The sequence below is a fragment of the Chlorocebus sabaeus genome, chromosome 14, assembly GCF_047675955.1.
Source record: "Chlorocebus sabaeus isolate Y175 chromosome 14, mChlSab1.0.hap1, whole genome shotgun sequence".
Taxonomy (NCBI): Eukaryota; Metazoa; Chordata; class Mammalia; order Primates; family Cercopithecidae; genus Chlorocebus; species Chlorocebus sabaeus.
The window spans coordinates 91,123,789-91,147,848 of NC_132917.1; the positions used below are offsets into that span (position 1 = coordinate 91,123,789).

The 24,060-nt window shown below is 42.5% G+C and overlaps 1 gene segment (V, D, J or C); it reads right to left on the reverse strand.

Annotated features, from left to right (window-relative positions):
- Window positions 1-21,671, reverse strand: part of LOC103241327 (immunoglobulin kappa variable 2-24-like) — a 978,355-nt gene extending 956,684 nt beyond the window's left edge. The window contains 2 exon segments of the V gene segment in view: window positions 20,846-21,155; window positions 21,586-21,671. Coding sequence covers window positions 20,846-21,155; window positions 21,586-21,634 — 359 coding nt within the window.
- Between the last annotated feature and the right edge of the window lie 2,389 nt (window positions 21,672-24,060).

The window sequence follows — 24,060 nt, forward strand, 5'->3', positions numbered from 1 at the left end:
TCCATCCCCTTAGGAGAACCTAAGGAATAATAGTCCATATCTAACCTTCTTCTGTGCCTCCTTCTATTAGATCCTAATTCAATCATGCACCAAGATAAGTCAAAGCTTTGGTGGGCATATCAGTCCTGATGTGTGACATTTTATTCACTTTTTTCTGAAAGTATCTTCTTTAATTTTGCAATCTAGCGCCTCACTTGCCCCAGCCCTGCATGAACTAATTGTAAGCCAGATATTGACCAAGATACTCTTTGTTGCCTGGAACAGGTATGCTCCCACTCCAACAAATGCAAGTGGGCCATGTTGATATTTCAGGTCCCTGGGAATCTATGTCAACTCAGGCTTTGTGCCCAATTGTCCTTCACAATGTTTGGTTCCTCCCCTTATCCTAGAGTACAGCACCCGTGTATATGATGAACATGGGAAGGACGGCGAAATCATTGCTTCACACACTGCTGGTGGTGACACAGGGTCCCCCTTCATGGATACTGGCCACTTCTTCAATTAGGGGGATCTGGGCTTTACCCAGACCAAAGATGGCACCAGAGATTTTGACTACTGGGGCCACTGCCCTCAGCCTCCTGCTCATCCACTCTTGCCTTCTTTGGGATAGATTACGGGATCCATACTCTCATTTCCTAGACATCTGTTTTGCCCCTAGTGACACAGTGTACTATTGACCATCTGCACAAATCTCTGCAGGTTCAAGCTCCCTTACTGATGTTCTCTGTCATTATGATCATCCAGATTCCCTGACATCAGTTGGTTAAGTGCTGCCGCCTGGACTTTATTGTCTGAAGTCCGAAAATCCCATTTTTATCAACGATCTGTGACAGTCTCTCCTATTCTAAGCTCTAGCTTGTAGAGGAGAGGATCTACTCTTGATGATATCTATTCTATTATATTGTATTAATCAATATGTCTATCAATATAGTAATATTGCTGATGTCCCACTCTCCAACACCGTACTTACCATCATGGTGAATGGCCTGTCTTTGGCTCTTTCTGTGGAGAATAATTCTCCAATGAATCTTCTGGCCTCATGTTATATACCCATTCCAGCATGCCTATCCCCTTTGCTGGCTTAGACTATGGGTCATCAAGTCACCATGTGACCTAAACTACCTATCATGAACTGGGTGCCTTCTGACCCATCTAGCCAAAAAGTGGGTCATGCACAGCAACATTCCATCATCAAAAAGAAGTGGTATACACATGATTAAGCTCGAGCAGGTCCTGAAGGCACAAATAAGTTATATGAGGAAGTCTCTCAAATGCCCCTGGTCTCCACTTCTGTCACCCTGCCTTATCTCCCCTCAGCCTGCACCAACAGCCTCATGGTAAGTTTCCTATGCTCAGTTGGCAGAGGAAGAGAAGACTAGAGTCTGTTCACAGATGATTCTGCATGATACATAGGCATCTCCCGAAAGTGGTCAGCTGCAGCACTACAGCCCCTTTCTAGGATACCCCAGAAGGAGAGCAGTGGAGGAAATCTTCCCAGTGGGCAGAACTTTGAGCAGGGCACCTGGCTATACACTTTGCATAGAAGGAGAAATGACCAGATGTGTGATGATATACTGATTCATGGGCCATAACCAATGCTTTGGCTAGATGGTCAGGGAATTGGAAGAAGCATGATTGGAAAATTGGTGACAAAGACATTTGGGGAAAAGGTATATGGATGAACCTTTCTGAGTGGTCGAAAACTGATGATATTTGTATCCTATGTGAGTGTTCACCAATGAGTGACCTCAGCAGAGGAGGATTTTAATAATCAGGTGGATAGGATGATGTCCCATTCTGTGGACACCACTCATCCTCTTTCTATAGCCACCACTGTCATCACCCAACAGGCCCATGAACAAAGTGGTCATGGTGGCAGCGATGGAGGTTATGCATGGGCCCAGCAACATGGACTTCCACTCACCAAGGTTGACCTGGCTAAGGCCACTGCTGAGTGCCCAATTTGCCAGCAGCAGAGACCAACACTGAACCCTCAATATGGCACCATTCCTTAGGGTGATCAGCCAGCTACCTGGTGACAGGTTAATTATATTAGACCTCTGCCATCATGGAAAGGGAAGAGGTTTGTCCTCACTGGAATAGACACTAACTCTGGATATGGCTATGCCTATCCTGAAAACAATGTTTCTGCAACAACTACCATCCGTGGACTCATGGAATGCCTTAACCATTGTCATGGTATTCCACACAGCATTGCCTCTTTCCAGGGTACTCACTTTACAGCTAAAGAAGTGTGGCAGTGGGCTCATGCTCATGGAATTCACTGGTCTTTCCATGTTCCCCATCGTCCTGAAGCAGCTGGATTGATAGAATGGTGTAATGGCCTTTTGAAGTCACAATTACAACACCAACTAGGTGACAATACTTTGCAGGGCTGGGGCATAGTTCTCCAGAAGGCTGTGTATGCTCTGAATCACCATCCAATATATGGTACTGTTTCTCCCATAGCCAGGATTCACAGGTCCAGGAACCAAGGGGTGGAAGTGAAAGTGGCACCACTCACCATGATCCCTAGCGATCCACCAGCAAAATTTTTGCTTCCTGTTTTTTCAGCATTAAGTTCTGCTGGCCTAGATGTCTTAATTCCAGAGGGAGGAACACTGCCACTGGGAGACACAACAACGGTTCCATTAAAATGGAAGTTAAGATTGCCACCAGGACACTGGGCTCCTCCTACCTTTAAGTCAAGAGGCTAAGAAGGGACTTCCAGTGTTGGCTGCAGTGATTGACCCAGACTATCAAGATGAAATCAGTCTACTATGGAGGTAAAGAAGAGTATGCATGGAATACAGGAGATCCATTAGAGTGTCTCTTAGTATTACCATGCCCTGTGATTAAGGTCGGTGAGAAACTACAACAGCCCATTTCAGGCATGGCTACAAATGGCCTAGATCTTTCAGGAATGAAGGTTTGGTTCCGTCCACCAGAAAAAAAAAGAAAAAAGAAAAAAAAAGCCTCCACCTGCCGAGGTGCTTGCTGAAGGCAAAGGGAATATGGAATAGGTAGTAGAAGAAGATAGTCATATGTTCCATGGAATAGAATGTGATAATTCAGGAATCATGCTGAGCAGTAAATCGTCACAGAATCAACTCTCAGTATTGGTACTGTACACATATTGCATTTCCTCTCTCTCCCCTGTCTCCCTCCCAATCATCTCATGATCATAAATCACTTCACTTCCTTAAGTGAATCCAGTGTCACCCTATGTCCAGGTCAGAGGCACACACACAGGATGGCCTTGCTCAGCGTTTGCTTAGAGACCTACTCTGTCCCCTCTCATCATGCACAAGGAAGGACAGAGCCAGACAGCTCCTAGCCATCTTGGAAGAAGCTATCTCTACAGAGGATAGTCATTGGCTGTGATTCTCTGGACCTGTGATTGTCTTCAGGAACCCATGACCCTCAGCCCTCTTGGAAGGTATAGGTGGCCCCTGATTCAAGTAGGATGTACTGGGATTCTTATCAGAATCTCATTCAGACAAGGCAGTGAGTGATATGAAAACACAGAGAGATCCTGAAGGGCTGGCTGGATAGAGGACTCAGAGAGGCCCCGGCACCCATGCTAGACAGATCATGACTCTTCAGGCAGCTTCCTAGGCACACAGATGTGCATTTCTAAATACCAGACTGGAAATCCATTAATCATGCTGAAGGTAATCAGTGTTATAAACTAAGATTGCATCTTTAATACCCAGGAATAAAAGGAAAAAGTGATACTGCTATTGCTAAAAATACAAAAAAGAAGCAAGAAAGGAACATGAAAGCAAAAGAGAAAACATTAGATCAAAGTCTTTGGGTAAGAGGTTGAGACTCTCCAAAGTGAAGCACCTGGGCCATCTCCTTTCAGAGAGGAGGGACAATAAGGAAAGGAAATAATGCAGTAAAGGCAAAATCTTGCTTACTTAAAAGAATCCTAAGAAAAAACGAGAAGTTTCCTTCTTGAGCACCAGCAGGCAGATTGAAATTCTCAATGAAACTCAATAATAATGAAAAAAACAAGAATATCAGAAGTGCTGCATATGTAGCACATTGCGTTGGGAACCTTGTAACAAATGGAAGTAAAGCCAAGGATCCCAGACCCCAAATGTATCCCAAATCTGATCCCTCTCCCAACATTCACCCTTCTTGCCACACCCCAGGCAGTCTCCATCATCTTCTAGCTGGACCACCACAGTGCAAGCCATGGTGCAACCACAGCTCAGTGCAGCCTCTACCCACCGGGCTCAAACCATCCTCCCACCTCAGTCTCCCATTTAGCTGGGACTACAGGACTATAGGCACATGCCACCATAGCGGGCTAATTTTTGTATTTTTTGTAGATAGGGGTTTCACCATGTTGCCCAGTCTATTCTCAAACTCCTGAACTCAAGCCATCCACCTACCTCAACTTTCCAATATATCTTTCTTTTCTTCTGTTCCTTTTTTTTCTTTTTTTTTCTCTTTGAGACAGAGTTTCACTCTTGTTGCCCAGGCTAGAATGCAATGGCATGATCTCCGCTCACTGCAGCCTCTGCCTCCTGGGTTCAAGAGATTCTACTGCCTCAGCCTCCTGAGGAGCTGGGATTACAGGCGCCCGCCACCACACCCAGCTAATTTTGTATTTTTAGTAGAGATGGGGTTTCTCCATGTTGGTCAGGTTAGTCTCGAACTTCCAACCTCAGGTGATCCACCTGCCTTGGCTTCCCAAAGTGCTGGCATTACAGGCGTGAGCCACCGTGCCCAGCCTCCAATTGCTTTGCACCTGTACCACTTTGGATTTCAATTTTGAGCTTAATGCTTCATGGTCTCAAGAGGGCTGCACTGGTTCTAATCATTATGCCAGTCGTAACCATCCCAGAAAAAAAGTGCAGGCCAAGGCACAATGGTTCACGCCTATAATACCAGTATTTTTTTTTTTTTTTTTTTGAGGCCAAAGCAGGAGGATTGCTTGAGCCCAGGAGTCCGACCAGTCTGGGAAGCATAGCAAGACCACATCTCTACTAAAAATAATAATAATAATAAATAACCACATGTGGTGGTGTGTACTTGTAGTTCTCATTCAGGAAGCTGAGGTGAGAAGATGGCTGGAGCCCAAGATTTGAGGCTGCAGTAGGCCATGATAATGCTACTGCACTGCATTCTGATTCACACAGTGAGACCCTGTCCCCTCACATTAAAAAAAAAAAAAAGAAAGAAAGAAAAAGAAAAAAAAACCAGAGCACAGCTCTTTCGTATCATTGCCTATATTATATGGGATCAACATTGTCCAAGGCCCCGTCTACTTCCCCTCACTCCCCTGACATCTCATTCTGGAGCTGATCATGTGTGCTCCTAATCCCTGTTCCTGTCCTGGGCTGGGAGAGACTCGCTGTCCTTGCTCGCATAGCAGGACACCCCTATATATCAAAGGAGGAGGGAAATAGCTGCTGTGTAGGTGTTAAGAGTTTTGCCAAATCTCACTAAGTTTCTAGGTGAAGTTTCATGGGGGGAAGAAAGTCTATAGGTATCTCTACCTTCTGAGAATAGAACAGGCTAAGCCCTGAGGATGGCAATGAAGTCAAATTTCTAATTTTCCAGATGACAGCATTAGCTTCAGGGTTGTGAAAATGTGGCCTGTGAGTTTAATACCAAGAAAGAATCTCAGGTATGGAAATAAAAGGTGAAAGATCTGCAATAAAGTCCTCAACCCAGGGGTAATTAGGGTCAGGCTTATGCTGCTGGGTTCTGGCCCTGAGCTGTGGAGGAGGTAGCTGCTCTCCTGAGCCATGGGGCTCAGGACATGGAAGGAGCCAAAGGCCCTGCCCACGGGGCTGCCTGGCAGGGGCTTCAGGGAAGGAAACGGATCACACTCCCACAGGCGCTGCTCCAAGCCCAGATCCCATGGCCAGGGTGAAAGATTCAGAGATCAGGGCCTTAGGGCTAGGCCTGGGCTCCTGGGGCCAGCTGTCTTCAGCTCTGTCCTTACTGGTCCTGAGTGATTGTTATGATGCTGGAACCAAAGAGGGAGGAACAGCAAATGCCCCTAGAGCCTTTACTCAGCCAGATTCTGTTCTGATTCGAATGAAAAGAAGCACATGCTAAATAAGTTTATGTGTGTGTGTGTATAAATACATATATGTACACATTATATAAATGTAAATACATATAATGTTTTGGATATAAATTATATTGATATATCTATATATGCTATGCATCTATATTGTAAATCAATATAATATATAGATTTATACAGAAATAAATATAACTTTGTTGTTATAATGCGTGACTTTAAATTTTGATAAATTTAAGAACATTTAAAATAATAAATTCAAGAACATTTAAAACCAGCAATGGGTGCACCACTCCATGGCTCCTTCCCCACTGCAGAGCCGAGAATGAGGAAACTCAGGCTCTACTTCCATGTCCCTGCAGGGCTGAGCAGGGACCTGCCCATTGCTGAGAACTTTGAGTGACCAGAGGGGGTCTGAGGAACACAGAGCAGCAGGTGCCGGGGAGACAGGCAGTGGAGCTAGGCCACGGTGGAGGAATATTTGGTGCCCAGAGGTTCCTGTGGGCAGGTCCTTCCCAAGGGCGCTCCTGTCAGACAGAGCAGCACATGAGGCTGAGGCTGTATGGTCACAGGATGAAACCCCTCCATAGCCTATTGGCAGCCTCCCCTCTGACTGGAGCCATGTGGGATCTATTGGCCCAGCCTTCATGGCTCACACGGCTGCTGGAACCCTGTTCACAATGGGGTTCATTGATCAGCTTGGCTGCTGATGGCCAGAGTGATATCTGTCCAGGCAGTTGAACCCTGACCCGGGCAGGCGTTGTGTCCACAGGGAACTGGGTGCCAACAGGAGCTCAGAGCTGGGCCTGTTTTCTGCTGGAGCCAAGCTAAAACAGAACACTCTTAACACTCTGGCCGGCCCTACAGATGACAGTGGCCTTCTCTCTGGGGACATAGGAAAAGGGGTAAGAGACGTGGTGCACACAACATACCCACTGGCATCTATGCCGGGAACAAACATGAACATCCCCAAGTATTAATACCAAGCAAGTAGTTCATTCAGTTTGATGAAGTTCTGATCAGAAAGCAAAACAGGCTAACCACTTCATCTTCAAGGAGACATTCTAGTACAAAATGCAAACAAATAGGGTGAAGCCTGCATCTTCCTTCCTCACCAGAGAATCAGAGCAGCAGGAGGAATGGAACAAAGCTGGGTCCCCATGTCCACAGGGAGCCTCCGGAGGGAGATTCTGCTTGGAGCTGGCAAGGATAGTGTAGTAGTCCACTGGGACTCCCACACCGAAATGGATATAGCTGGACAGCTTAAACCACAGAAATTAAGTTTTACATTTCTGGTGGCTGGAAATTGCAAGATCAAAGTCCAACAGGGTTCACTTTCTGGTAAGGTCCTTCTTCCTGGTTTGGAGATAGCCACCACGGGTAGAATGTTGAGTTAGGGGCAAGAGGGAGAAGAGAGCGAGAAAAAAAAGGAGAGCTCTCTGATTTCTATTCTTATAAGAACATTAATTCTATTGGATCATGGTCCCATCCTTTTGACCCCATTTAGCCTCAATTACTTCAATCATCTCCTACAGCTGCATAAGAGGACTAAGGCCAGGCTTACAATCTTAGATCACAGAGCACAGAGGGGTTTCCCCATTGCACAGCACACTGCAAGCGCCTCCTGGGTGCTCCAGATCACACATGAGACCCCATTTCAGCCTTAGGGGCTCCATGTTGATAATCAGACATCATCACCCTTACAATGCAAGTTATATTTTTAGATCAAGGCAATCTCTTTGTTGTTGTTTTTTTGTTTGTTTTTGGTCGGGGGGTTTGTTTGCCATCTACAGGCAGGTTTTTCACATAGCAACATTTAGGATGTTTGATTTTTTGATAGTGAAAATTAATTATTAAACACAAATAATAAACTTAATGCATTGATTTTTTAAAATAATGAATTAAACTTAATATATTGATTGAAGGGCTTAAAATGAGTGTAAAGGGATAAAAAGACAGAGTCCTTCTAAAGGAGGACTGTCTGTCACAGATGAGTCTTTTTTTATCAAATGACTTTTCAGCAGTAATTCTCAATGGTAAATGACAACTTCAGATAGATTGCCACAAATATAATCATATATTCAAAAAAATTATTTCCAGGAATTGTGCAAATTGTGTGAGTTTTTCACCAGCTTCACCTGGTGAAAAATTTCACAAACCTGTGCTTTACACAAAAGAACATTTATCCCTGGTGGAAAACTGGAGTTTTCTTTGGTCTTTAGAAGAGAACAGCTTTTCCTTCACTCTGTTCCACCTCATCCTGCTGAGGATGGCCATGGGGGTAGAGACTGTGAGGAAGGAGGAAGGCTGTGTGCTGAGGGTAGTCGTGCCTCCTGACCACCTGAGTGACCTCATGGAGCAGAGCCACCTACACCACGAAGGCCACCTGCCTGCCTCTGTACTGCCATGGCACAGAGAAACCTTGTCACATTCAGTCCACCATATTTTGAAGCTTCTCTGTAACACATTTGATTGTTCTCTGATTCTTTTTGTATCTCTTTCAGTATTTGGAATCATTTGCTTTTCACCATTTTGACTTAAGAGTATCATCGCTTGAGGTATCAGCACCATGTAGGTTGTATGTTTGTGTGTTTTTTAGAGGTGTCCAACCACCTTGAGTGGTTTGGGCCTTTTCCCCTGTCTCACATCAAAGCAGAATCTTAGGTCACTAGGTGCTGTCAGTCACCTGATGGCTAAAGATGGTGATGACATTGCTTAACTCCTGCCCTTGCTACTTACGCTTGTCTTCTCTCCCAGCATTCTGTAATAACTTTTAGGCTCCATGATGCATTAATTAGCATTTTAAACAGTGTATTAAGTGTCTTATGTTTCTTAGTTTCACAGTTTCAGTCTGCTTGATTTCTGTATAAATATAGCAATGTCTATTAAACCCAACAGATATGATGCTTCGGAATTTTAATTGCACTTGTCATGAAATCCATTACCTTAGAGTAGAAAATCATCTTAAATATACTTTACACCTTAAATCTGAAACAGGAGCTTCTTGTTCTGTTGCTTCAATCATTTTGTGTCTATCACACAATATTCTAATATGTAACTGACATAGCTCATCATTAAGTTTGATAGAATATTACAACAGTAGAACACTATTTTGTACGGAATCTATTGAAATAATAAATTTTCTATGTTTTTACAACTAAAACTTATAATTCAGATTCATTTTCTGGTAATGATGATATCATATGTAAATAATACATTTTTGTAATATTTGAAACCTTTTGTTATGATGACATAGTACTAAATTTATCATCCCTAAAATAGTACTTAGAATAAATACTTTTACAATTAGAATTTGTTTGAGAAAAAAAAAAAAACCTCTCATATAATTCTGCATTTTTCCAGTGGCATATTTAGTAAACTCCGTGTTCTCCATCTTTCAGTTTATGGTTTGTTTGTTTGTTTGTTTATTTGTTTTTTTTGACAGAGTTTCACCTTGTAGCCCAGGCTGGAGTGCAGTGGTGCTATCTCAGCTCACTGCAACCTCCACCTCCTGGATTCAAGTGATTTTCCTGCATCAATCTCCCAAGTAGCTGGGATTACAGGTGTGTGCCAACACGCCCTGGCTAATTTCGTATTTTTAGTAGAGACCGGGTTTCACCATGTTAATCAGGCTGGTCTCAAACTCCTGACCTCAAATGATCCACCCACCTTGGCATCCCAAAGTGCTGGGATTATAGGCACAAGCCACTGTGCACAGCCCGTGCTGCTTATTTCTGAAGCTCACTTGTGGAGTTTCAAGAACCCCCTTTTCACTGGGAAAAACGTAATTGAGGCAAATCAAAATCTTTTGGCATTAAGATCTTATATTTGCCATGGATTTACAAAGTCTAGGAATAGTCAGAAATCAAACATTTTTACTAATTATTCTTACCCATACTCCCCCCTGAGGACAGCTTGTATAGAACATGATCTCCAACATGACACTGGAAAGTGCAGTTTAGTGTGAGTGGTATAGTGAAACAGAAAGTAAGGAAAGTGGGAAAATGCCAATTTCCCAGTTATTCCAAGAATTATCACCAAGTATTAACTTGTGTAAAATAAACCCCAAGCTGGTCATTTTCCACATGGATTCCACTTCTGTTGTCACTAAACTGCATCTATGTTCTGGCTGTTATGCTGACTGAATGTACTTGGCAAATGTGGGCAAGACAGGCAGGGTGAGGATGAGCCTGGCAACTGATGAAGCTTTGACCATGTGGGACTGAGGTGCTGCTGAGACGCTCATGGGCCAGAGCCCTCAACAGCAAACCCTGCCCCTGAGTTCACCAACAACCTCCTCTTCTGCAGACTCAGAGATCCTGCTGAGCTACTCCCCAGACAAGCAGTGCAAGTGAGCAGCTGGCACAACCCAGCAGGGAGCTTTCTGTATTGGTCTGTACCACTTTGGGAGGAAGCACTATACCTTGCATGCAGTAATAAACCCCAACATCCTCAGCCTCCACCTTGCTGATTTTCAGTGTGAAATCAGTGCCCGACCCACTGCCACTGAACCTGTCTGGGACCCCAGAGGCTCTGTTGGAACCCCCATAAATCAGGAGCTGCAGGGACTGGCCTGGCTTCTGCAGGTACTAATACAAGTGGGTGTTTCCATCACTATGCAGGAGGCTCTGACTAGACCTGCAGGAGATGGAGGCCGGCTCTCCAGGGGTGACGGGCAGGGAGAATAGAATCTGGGTCATCACAATATCCCCACTGGATCCTGAAATTATGAGAGAGAAGTGCAAGGTTATGTGAAAGCGTAATGAGTAACTTTTGAGATTTGCCTTATGATATTTATTTATGGCTAATCTTTTAGTTTTGCAAATTTTTATTCATATCATAAAAACAAACTTTTTAAATGAATCCTTTATTAAATAGGCACAAGAGCTCTTTCATTTCTCAAGATATTATTCAGAGCACTGATTTTAGGAGGTTTCTATTGTCAGGGCAAAATATAAATTCCTCTCCCTGGATCATAGGCCACATTCTTTTAACACATGGTTAGAATAAACATGGGAATCAGTGGGGCCACCAGAGCTCACCCTCCCAACCCCTTCTCCTCCCTCATCTCCTTCCATCCTTACCAGGGATCCAGAGCATCAGCAGCCCCAGGAGCTGAGCAGGGAGCCTCATTGTGAGAAGGTGACCTGAGGAGTCCTGATCAGACAAGGTTAGAGTTGAGCTTTTATCTCAGACTCACAAGGGAAGGTCCTCCCTAGAGGACAATATGCAAATCCCCTGGTGGGTGCAGTGGTATGGAAAGAGCCACTGGGTTGGGGGTGAAGGGGGATAGATACTTCTTGTCTGTGAGCAATGTGATAGAAAGTGTCCCTTGGTGGGAAACTAAGAAAATCTAATTCATCAGTAGAGTAGGAAGAAGGACCTGAATTTGAAAGTTTCAATTCTGGGCAAACAACATTTTATAGGATGTCAGGGCTTCCAAATTCTTGCCAACTCTGAGTGTGAACCCGTTAATCCCCCCCGCCTGTATGTGGCACAGCCACAGCTCTGAGACCACAGTTCAAAAGGAGATTCTCTACGTAGGAAAAGCAAGAACTGGATCCACAGTTTTAAGTCTCAGGGTCAGCAGTACTATGGATAACATTTTCCTAGGTTTTCATTGAAAGATGATCAGAGCTCAGGGATATGAATCTACCACACAGCGGATCGTTACAATAGGAAAACAACCTGAGTATTCTTCATTTGTCAGTGATGTGCTTAATATTGAATTTAGCAACTCCTGAATAATGGTGCATCCATCAAATCATGCCAAAAGGATGGTCACTGTTCTGAAAAAAACAAAAATCCTGGGAGCGATTAAAAGAATAGTTTCTAGTGCTATGTAATCTTCAATGACTTAATACAATGTCTGACTTACTTGGTAAGGAACACACACCGAGAAAACCCAAACAGAGCTCTAGGTATTATTATTCTATACAAAGCTTGTCCTGATTATCTTCTGGGAAATGCACTGGCATAAGATGTTTTAACATAGTTGATGAAAAAAAATTGAGTAAAAATGATATTGAGCTTAAAATGTTGACGTTCATGGCAGTAACCTAAATTGAGAACATCAAATTGTAATGTGAAAGTAGGATCAGAATAAATGTATCATTTTTCACTATTTAAATTTTTATTTATTCTTTTCTTCAAGTACTTTTTGTAAATCTTATGTATTTGAGTGTTTTTTTTTTTGGGGGGGGGGACCAAGTCTTGCTCTGTTACTCAGGCTGGAGTGTAGTGGTGCAATCTCTGCTCACAGCAACTGCACCTCCCGGGCTCCCGGGTTCAAGCAGTTCTTATGCCTTTGGAGTAGATGGGACTACAGGCACTCTCCACCATGCCCAACTAATTTTTGTATTTTTAGTAGAGAAGAGGTTTCCACATGTTGGCCAGGCTGGTCTCGAACTCCTGTCCTCAAGCGATCCACCTGCCTTGGCCTCCCAAAGTGCTGGGATTACAGGAGTGAGTAGCTGGGCCTGGCATTGACTTCTTTTTTCTTGTGATGCTGATCAGGTCAAATGTGGTTCTTAGCCTTGAAAATGTCAAACTCCTAATTCATCATAATCGTTAAAAGAGTTAGAAACATCAGATACTGAAAAGAAAAATAAAAGTAAACTCACAAATGAAACACACAATCTAAAAGAGAACATTAAGGTACATCTTATCACTGGTATAAACAAATTAGTCTGAAAAGGTGTTAAATGAATAATCAGTTCCACCCACTATCCTATATAGAAACTTGCACTGTGGGAAAATGAATTACAGTAATAAATCTATCAGGCTTGCTTTTACTATGAGTCAATTCTTCAAAGTCTTAGTTTTACAAAGTATTCTTTAAGGTGCTGAATTTCAGAGAGTACTGCTGTTTCCTTTGAAAATTAATGACAAAGCTTTAAAAAGGTTACCATTGGGATTGGTTGTTTCATCTCATAATCTCTTGTCATTACATATCTGAAAATGTAAAATCTTATAAAAAATTGTTTCAGTAATAAAAAGGCTCTGAAGTCATCCTATACTAAAGGCCTTGAAATTACCCTTTATTATTAAACTTAAGGAATAATATTCTTAATTCTAAACAGGAATCTCTCTCCTGAATGTCAGTAGAGTATGTAGACACTTCGCAACAGCAGACAAAGCTGGTCGCTCCACAGGGGACACAGATAAAAAGGTAGATGAACAGCCTCTATTTGATCCAGGTGTGGAGCGGGCTTCTGTATTTCTCTCATCTGGACCATGATCACTTGAATGAGGAAGGGCTCATACAGGTGGAGTTTACTGCATGTCACTTGCCAGATGCTGTTAGTTTGGAGTCCATAAAATTGAAGACAAGTGTATTATTTGTATGACTTGAGAAGTCAGTCTCAGAAGTGGAATTGTGTCCATTATGCCGGAGTCAGTGTTTGTTGGGTGGAGAGTGTGGTCCTGTTTATAGAGACTTTGAGAAATTGGGGTTCTGATCAAAGAGGAAGAGATGTCCGTAGGGTGGCAGCAGCACACATGACTGTTGGGTGAAGCTTTGAGAGATTTGCCCAAAGGAGTCCCTCACAGCAGGAGACTGTCTAGAATCAAAGATGCTGGGGTTGCTACTCAGAAAAGGTGGAGACCAAGGGAACTCCTAAGGTGAATGAACATTGGAGAAAGGGCTTCTGTGTCTAGGGGTAGCCAGACAACAGCTTAATCTGGGTCTGAGATATCCAGAGGGCAGGGGTGGTTTGCAATTTTCATAACCTGGGGCTTATCTTACCTACTGCTAACAGATGTGGGTGAGGTTTTCTGTGATATGAAAAGGAAGCATTCTCTGAATGACTAAAAATCTTCTTTGGAGCTGGGCGCCATGGCTCATGCCTGTAATCCCAGCACTTTGGGAGGCCAAGGTGGGCAGATCAGGAGGTCAGGAGATGGAGACCATCCTGGCTAACATGGTGAAACCCCATGTCTACTAAAAATACAAAAAATTAGTCAGGTGTGGTGGCATGTGCCTGTAGTCCCAGCTACTCAGCAGGCTGAGACAGGATAATTGCTTGAACCCGGGAGGCGGAGGTTGCAGTGAGCAGAGATTGCGCCACTGCACTCCCGCCTGGGCAACAGAGCAAGACTCCGTCTCAAAACAAAACAAAACAAAACAAAAAAACAAACAAAAAGAAACAAAAAAAAAACAAAACAAAACTTATTTGAGCTGTTTTTGAAATTATTGGATTGGAAAACTCGAGTTTGGCACAGTCATTTAGAAATAGTTTGCAGTTTAGAAACACATGCCATAGGAACAGTTTGCACTGGCCATCTTTAGCTCATTTCTACAACACTGTCACACAATCTGTAAACTTTGTTCTGCAGACTGTGCTAGTCCAAACAGGCAAACTCACACTGTTCTGGAGGAGATTGAGACATACAGAGGCCTGTTCTCCACCTGGACCTCAATGGAGGTTTTTCCTGACCAAAAGTGAGAGTTTGCCCCTGTGTAAGAATTGAGACCAAGTCACCTGCAGAGGGAGCTTCCCTCTGTGATGCTGCAGGTCCTATGACTGGATCCCTGGCTCCAGACACCTGAGATTGAAGCTGTCTGCATTATCTCACTAACTGCAAATTGTCACCCACTGGGGCATAGATTCATGGATAAATATTCTGGTACACAGAGAGCTCAGGGAATGAAGCCTTCTTGGATGTCTGTATCTTGTGCTTCTGAGAATTTCTCTCTCTAAAAACTGTGGAAAACAGAGTTGTTTACATGTTTGACACATAAGACAACATATAACATGTTTCTGAGTCCTCAGACCCTGTTCTAAACATGCCAAATCTGAATCTGTTTCCAAACGTTCGAATTATTTGTCTGTCTTTTTCTTGGAAAAAAAAGTGGAAAAATTCCCATAAAACAACAGACTGAGCTGTGAGATTCAGTGCTGGACTTTTCCTCCATGCATGTTAATCTTTCTGCAGAGCCCACCTCACCAAACGTCAATACAAAAAGTGAAACAAGGATTCCATTGCCTCCCTGAGCCTTCTGCATCTTTTAAGTTCCCTTGAAATTCTCACCCTTATAGAAAGGGGCTTCTCTCCTCAAAAGTAGGTCTCTATAAACGCACAGCTTGCCTGGAAGGTTATGAATTTTTTTCTACCATTTGAACATGAAAGTTGTCTTTTTGACTTTACATTAAAGCCTGGTTTAATTGAGAGGTGGAGGGTGGAGACCCCAAGAAGATTCTGGGGACTGAATTGGGAATTTGAGCCTTTTATACTGCAGTGGAAGTTGCCTGTGATGTGAAAATTTGTATGAATATACCAAGAAGACAAAGAAATTTGTTTCTTACTTTTTAATTTAGAGAAAAGGGTTCACCTACAGAAAAATTAAAAATACGATTTGAGAATTCTGAAACTTACTACACCTCAATTTATATTAATTTTAAGATCCACAAAATACTCATATGAATTTTGAATGCAGAAATGTTAAGACCTTCAGGAAAACTCAGATACAAAATTAAATCACTTAATTTATAAAATCAACTGAAATTCTCTTTTAGCCTCTTTCTATCAACTCCTGTTCATAAAAATCCTGTTCAGAACAAGAAAGAGGCAGGAGCTGAACAAATTTCCTGTTGCTCATTCCTTGTTATAACAATAATAATAATAAGAATACCAATAATTGCACAGCCTCTACATGGCCACCTGGAAATGGTGACTCTGCCGTATGGAAGCAGCAGCTTCATACCACAGTAGTAAATTTCACTTTGACTGGTCCTCTCTTGGCCAGGAGTCAATGATCACCCAAAGTTCACATGCTCTATGAAGCATCAACTGTGCTCAAATTTCAGTACTTCTAGAAATTTGTTTTTCTAAAATATATCCTAGCAAGAAAAGAATGCAGGATCAGTAAAAAAATAAAATAAAATAAAATAAAATAAATTTTCCCCTTCTAGAAGCAGTCAGGGCATGAAATTATAAAGTGTAACAAAGGACTATAGACATGACCATGTCTTAGAAACTTACTTTACCAGCTCTTACTCATGTTTAATATTCTTACCTTAGCAAATGAAGAACATTGTCAACCTAGAAAAAGACTTTTTGTATTGTGAAATCCTAGCAGCCCTAGGTAGAACTTAAAGCCTAATATGAGAATCTCTGTTATTCGCTTATCCCAGAAAATCTGATTGCACAAAAAGTACCTGTATTAAGCACATTAAAATGGAAAATCTATTGATCCTGTGGAATACTGTAGCAAATACGTGCAAGTTTATGATACTGCTGAATAGACCCTTAAAGTTGAGCAACATCTTTTGTTTCCAGGTTGATGCCAAGGTATTAAATTTCAGTAAAAGTAAGTTTTCTTGAGTTCAAACTAGCTTATGATATTTGTCATTACATACAGTTCAGCTTATTCAGAACTGGTAGAGAAAACATGACATCATGAGAAATGCGTTATTACATTTTTCCCAATACTAATATTTGCAGAGAGACTGGGGGGCATGATTTGCACAACCATATTCAAGACATCAAAATATTTAATGGAATAGGCAAATCCATAAAAAAAAAAATAAAAACTTTACACCAGAACTTGGAACAGTATTAATGTACCTATCGAGAATGTGACTTGTGTCCCCTACTGAGTTACTGACAGAAGGACTGGTTAAGAGTTGGTGCAGTAGAAGTCAGGACATCACAGTGTCAACTTTTACACCTTCCTCATTAGAAAGCCAGGACAGAAGCTGCCACAACACAAGGAAATTATCAGAAAATTCCCTAAGAACTCTTTGTGGCTGCCCAGTCATATTGTGGCTATGGTTGGGAGGCTGACTTCTCCAGCTGGTATTGCACTGCAGCTCGTGTTTCTGGGTACTGAGCTCTACAGCTACCATCAAATGGCATTAAATGGTTTACCCAAATCAATAAGGTTACTATAATATGTGCTCCATAAACATGGAGAGAATCAGAGTTCCTGACGATAGGCATACGTTTTCCATTCCATTCTGCTACATGAGCGTCTGTATTTAAAAAAATAAAGGAAGCTCACAGTGGCCTTTTTGGAATCTGGAGGCAACAGATTCTACACCATGGAATACTGGTCAGGCCCACCATCCAAGTGACATGGAGTCTTCCCAGCCTTTAGTGGGACCCAGGGCAGAAAAGGCTTCGCAGGTCCAGCCTGCCCTGAAGGCAACACTGTCTCTTGTGCCAGTGCAGATACAGATGATTTGCCAAAGCTCTCAACCATGTGGGCAGGATTGACACTGAGAGAACACTCCACCACTACAGCAGATTCCATAGCCATTTTAAAACATTAGTAAGACAGATCATGCTTAGGGTCACAGGATATTATGAAGAAATTAAATCGATTTAAATCACACAAAATAAAGTTTCAGAAGGCAAGGGAAATTTACTAGGAATCAATGACAGAAAGCTATCAGAAAAAAATCTAAATATTTTTAGACTATGTAACATACTCCTAAATAAAGTCTGGGACAAAGATGAAACCAAGAAATGGACATTTCAAAAAATTTGAAGTGAAAGAAAACCATTATCAAAATTTGTGGGATGCAAGAAGACATTGAATTTATAACCCTGAATTTCTAGAAATATTCATGCATTTTAGAAAATAAATTTTCAAACCAATCTCCTGAGCTGCCACCCTGACATGCAAGTACAATAAGAGTAAATTGTGCTCAAAATATTTTATTCTTAAAAGTGTGGGCATGTGATGAGCACATGTCTAGTACTGCAGCAAAGAAATCACATCAACCTGGCATTAAAAACCCACATTAGCAGCTTCACAAGAGAAAGTGGATGGGCAGGGTGTGTAAGTGTGCAGAGAAAATTGGAAGATAGGAATAGTGGAAATAGAAATAGTATGTAATATTAATATGGGCTGTACATGTTTGAGACCCCTGTGAGCTTTGACTTGCTCAAAAGGAAAAATCATGCAGTGCAGACAGCTTTCCATCCTCCAGAGGGTTGGTGAGGGCGGGGTCATTTGGCAAAGGGAGGAGGAAGTGCCCCGAAGGTCATCAGAGGCAGCAGGTGAGGTCACAACCCACTAGGATCCCCCCTCCCAGACGTGAACGAGCATCCCTGAAGCCATGAGGACAGCAACAAACTTCATGGCTGCTCCAGAGAGGACATGGCAGCCACTCCCTGGAGAATCTGTGGGGCCTGAGCACCCTAAGTTGGGAGGAAGGGAGAGGCTCTGGGAGGCTTCCTGGGGGCCCTGGCCCTGTTTGCACAGAAGTGGAGCCCATGCCTGTAAGTGAGGACTCATGGCCTCCTCTTCAAAGGCTCTTCAGCCATCTTCACCATCTTCACCAGCCCAACTGCTGTGGGCTCCATCTCTGGGCGCTGCAGTTACTGGTGCTGCACTGAGAGGCTGAGCCTCCTGGGGAGGCTGTGTTTGAGGCCCTCAGGCTGTACAGGGTCCTGGTGAGTGTTCCGCTCACAGGAGAATGTGCAGCATCTCCAAACTCCAAACTGGTGCCTGTGATGAAGAAACGAATAAAATTTTGATAGCACGTGTGTTCATACTTGTTTATATGTGTGAAAATATACTCTGGAGACTTGTCACAAATTTGGTCTTGTACACCACTTTCTATAAACCTAATTTTTACTGTCTATGTGGTCTGTCTGGTTAAAACTACAGATTTAATTATACTTGTCATGGAATCCATTATCTTTAATAGAAAATCATTTCTAATATAACACACTTCTTTAAATCTGGATTACTTTATCCTGTTTATTATAACAATGTTTTACTTCAGTCATAATATGCCATAGCAGGCAAATGACAGGATCGTTACTAATTCACAGATATTCATAGAGTACTATTTTAAACTGACTCTCTGGAAAGCGTATATTTTTTATATCACTATTACAAGAATGTGGGAATCAGGTTTATGTCCAAGTACCGACCAGATACAGTGAAAATAATACATTCCATTTATTGTTTGAAAATATTTTCCTTTTTTTGACCAAATAGTACCAACGTAGTCACTTCTAAAATTTACTTGTGTTAAAACAATGGAAGGAATCTTCATTCTCAGGTACAGTGAAGTAGATAAAAGTGGAAACGTCAAAATAACCACTGCAAAAAGTACAAACCATTTAAAATAATGCAATACCAAAGTTAGATTTTAATGACGTTAGAAAGTAGTGGAAGGAATGAGGAGTGGATGATCTGAAATTCCATACTAAAAAGAAACTTTCATTGTTGAGTTGACACACCTGACTTTTTGTCCTCCTGCCACAGCCATCAAGTTTGCCTATGGACACAAGCTCTGACTTGGCACAGGCAGAGGAGCTCTCCTGGGAAAGGAGAATCCAGCTGAGACTTGGGGGTTGCACAGGGCAGCCTCTATATGTGCCCCGTGCTTTCCATGGGACACGTGTTGAGGTCTGAGTCAGCAGCCAGGGATGGAGGTGCTGGGTGAGGAGGACATGAAACTCCCACAGATACAATGTACTCCCCCAATCCCCAAGGCTGCACAGAGCATCCCGAATACATGTCTGAGTCATGGACACCGGTCTCCATCCCCACTGCCCTCCCCCTGCTGGTGTACACCCTGCTGGGCCTTCTGCTCAGCATGTCAGTGCTTGTGACATCTCCAGACCCAACCAGCAGTCTCTCGGGGCAGAATGAGTTTCAGATGCTCTGTTTGGCTGTGTTGGGTTGACAAGATATGAGCAACATGACCTCAGGTCTCTTTCCACAGGGATTTCACTAAGCCTTTGGTGGTTACAGATCTAAAACGCTTCCCAAAGCACTATTTTCCCAGGAAATTCGCAGTGATGCAGGCTCCACCCAGGAAGCCAGGGAGTGGCGCCTTCAACTCTGGGATTCTTCACAAGAAACATATCAGGACTCCTGGGTCCACATCATGAACTGCCAACTCCACCACTATCCACATCCCTACCTACCAAAGGCCAAGGGCAGTTTAACTGAAGCTGACCTCTCCTATGTTTCCTTCATGCTTTCATCCCTGCAGTCTGCCCAGTCTGAAATTCTTCACATTTTGAAGTAAAAAGGTTTACATCATTCTGTACTTTTCCAGTTTTCTATGGGAAAAATTACATACTCTACATTTTCCAGTATATGCTTTTTATTTTTGAAAACAACTTTTGGAATTTCAGGGACTCATTTTTTGTATCATTAAAAGTTAACTAAGGCTAATTAAACAGTTTTAGCATTAGGATCTTGTATCTTCTATGAATTTACAAAAATTTATTTGATACTCCAAAATCAAGGTTTTCACTGACTGTCCTCAGCCAGCTTCCCCTTATGGTAACTAGTGTAGACTGTTGTCTCTACCCTCTTTTGGGAGCGGGAGAACAGGGGAAGCAGAAAGTTAGAAAACTGGTAAAATACCAATATTAAATATTATCAAATGTCCTCAACTGCTAAAATCGAAGATGTATCCAACATGGATAGTCGCAATCTGTGTCAATGGTCTGTCTGCTCTGCTGAATACATTTAATTGGCAAATGTACACAAGGCAGGGAGCATTCGGGTGAGCTTTCATTCTCCTCTCCCTACCATCTTGCTTGTTTACTCCCAGGGCACCTGGACCCCTCATTCTCCTGCTACTTATGACAGTCAAGGTTATAGCAACTGCCAGGGCATAAAGGAGTGGTGCCTGCAGTGTGGCTGGGCTCTCAAAGTCCAGAGTCCTCAGCTGTGAATTGTCCCCTGCTTCTCCAGCATCTTCCTCTTACACAGATTCTGAGACCCTGTTGAGCTGCTCCCCAGTCAAGCACCATATGTGGGCAGCTGGGCCACCCCATAGGGAGGTTTTTGTTCAGGGCTATACCACTGTGGGAGGAGAGTGTGTAACTTGCATGCAGTAATAAACCCCGACATCCTCAGCCTCCACTCTGCTGATTTTCAGTGTGAAATCTGTCCCTGCCCCACTGCCGCTGAATCTGTCTGGGACCCCAGAGTACCGGTTAGAAACCTGATAAATCAGGAGCCTTGGAGGTTGGCCTGGCTTCTGCTGTAACCAACTCAAGTAGGTGTTTCCATCACTGTGTACAAGGCTTTGACTAGACCTGCAGGAGATGGAGGCCGGCTGTCCAAGGGTGACAGGCAGGGAGAGTGGAGACTGAGTCATCACAACATCCCCACTGGATCCTGAAATAAATACAAAGAAGAGCAAAGTTATATAGATACTTTATGCATCATTTTCATAAATTTTGATTTGTTGTTTGTTTCAAGCTATATATTTATTTGTTCATATTTCAAGAATATAAAATTTCCAAAAGAAACTCTAGGAACCCATGGCTCAAAGTGGTCTCCAGAAGACCCCAAACCATCCCCTCTTTCTGTGTCAGTCTTCCCCAGTGCACAGATCCTTGTTTCTTCTTGAATCTTCCTCACTCTCACAGATCTGAACATCACAAGCCTCATCCTGGAGGACAAGATGTGCACGTGCAATACATGAAAGGAACACACACAGGAGTGTAGTGAGGCCCCCACAGCTCACTGCTCATAGGAGGCAGTGGGACCCCCAGAGCTCACCATTGCACCCCATTCTCCTCCCCCATCTCCCTTCTGCCCTTACCAGGGACACAGAGCATTAGCAGCCCCAGGAGCTGAGCAGGGAGCCTCATGGTGAACTGAGGAGTCCTGATCAGTCAAGACAAGCTTAGAGCTGAGCTTTTATCTCAGACTCCCAAGGGAAGGTCCTCCCTAGGGCACAATATGCAAATCACCTGGTGGGTGCAGTAGGGTGGAAAGAGCCAAGGGGAGGGTGGGAGCCTCTCTTGTGAACAAAATGACTTCTCTGCTCAAAATATCTTCTCTGTTCAGAGGGAAACCAATGGCGTAAAATCTATGCTGCCCATGTGGGAGAAATTGAAGAATTTCCTTCTGTCTTCTCTAACAGATTTCTTGTTTCATAGCACTTTCCCAGGCACATTTTATACTTCTTGTTACTAAGGCCGAGTTTCCACAAATATTTACTAATTCTTATGTTTTTGTTCATTTGTGTTTAAAAGAGTTCAGATTTGGCCCTTTTAATTTTTTTTAAACTGAAATAAAACACACACAAAGTAAAGGACAGAAATGTTAAATAATGCAACTGAATAAAGTTTTACATATGTTCTCCACCCAGATTAAACTGTAGAATACTTCAGAATCTCCAGATTATTCCCTCATGTACCTACCTCTCAGGAAACAGCTGTTCCCCCATCCCAACGAAGGAAACTGGCATTCCGAAGTCTGTCCAGATAGATTGGATTTCTCTACATGAAACTCATATAAATGGAAGTAAACATGTTTCTTTGGTCTAGCTCTTTTTTTCTTTTTGTTCCCCTAGTACTTTTGAGACCTTCCTTCCTCCCTATGGATTCAAGTTACTGTCTGCTGTTATTTTTTGTGAATCTGAAGAATTTCCTAGAGAATTTCTAAAGAGCATGTCTTTAAGTAATCATTTCTCTTCATTTTTGTTTATCATGAAATGTTTTGCCTTTACATTTATTTTGAATGCATACTTTCAGTGGATATTGAATCCTTGGTTTTGCTGTTTTTGTTTTCCAGCATTTAAACATGTCATTCCACTGTTTTCTAGCCTCCTTTGGGCATGATGAAAAGTTAGCTGATGGCTTTATCACTGTATTTCTGTATGTAGAGAGTCATTTTATGTTTGATGCATTTGAGATTTTCTCCTTGTCATTGGTTCAGCATTTTAATTATAATATATATAGTTATGTGTATCATTGTGTTTGTCCTGAATAAGTTCTTTCGATTTTTTTTTCTCGATAGATGAATGTGTTTCATTGCTTCTTGAAAGCTTTTGTCATCCCTCCAAATATTTTTGGCCACTTTCTCTCTGTCTTCTCCTTTCTGACCCTGCTGGGCCTTCTGCATAGTATGTCAGTGCTTGTGACATCTTCAGACCCAACCAGCAGTCTCTAAGGGCAGAATGAGTATCAGATGCTCTGTTTGGCTGTCTTGGGTTGACAAGATATGAGCGACATGACTTTAGGTCTCCTCACACAGGGATTCACTAAGCCTTTGGTGGTTACAGACCTAAAACTCTTTCCAAAGCACTATTTTCCCAGGAAATTTGTAGTGATGCAGGCTCCACCCAGGAAGCCAGGTAGTGGTGCCTTCAACTCTGGGTTCCTTCACAAGAAACATATCCGGTCTCCTGGGTACACATCATGAACTGCCAACAATGTGGATCATCATCCACATTCCTACCTATCAAAGGCCAAGGGCAGTTTAACTGAAATTGACCTCTCCTGTGTTTCCATCATGCTTTCATCCCTGCTGTTTGCCCAGTCTTAAATTCTTAACATTTTGAAGTAAGAATGGTCACATCATTCTGTACTTTTCCAGTTTTCTATGGAAAAATTACATACTCTACATTTTCCAGTATATGCTTTTTATTTTTGAAAACAACCTTTGGAATTTCAGGGACTTTTTTTTTTTTTTTTTCTATCATTAAGAGGTAACTAAGACTAATTAAACAATTTTAGCATTAGGATGTTGTATCTTCTATGAATTTACAAAAAATCTATTTGATACTCCAAAACCAAGATTTTTATTGACTTTCCTCAGCCAGCTTCCTCTTAGGATAGCTAGTGTAGAATGCTGTCTCTACTGTCTTTTGGGAGTGGGAGGACAGGGGGATCAGGAAGTTAGAAAACTGGCAAAATATAAATATTAAATATTATCAAATGTCCTCTAAACAATATGCCCAAAACTGCCGAACCCGAAGATGTATCCAACATGGATGATCCTAATCTGTGTCGATGGTCTGTCTGCTCTGCTGATTACATTTAATTAACAAATGTGCACAAGGCAGGGAGCGTTAGGGTGAGCCGTCATTTCTCCTCTCCCTTCCGTCTTGCTTGTTTACTCATAGGGCACCTGGACCCCTCATTCTCCTGCTGCTTATGACAGTCAAGGTTGTGGCAACTGCCAGGGCATAAAGGAGTGGTGCCTTCGGTGTGGCTGGGCTCTCAGAGTCCAGAGTCCTCAACTGTGAATTGTCCCCTGCTTCTCCAGCATCTTCCTCTTACAGATTCTG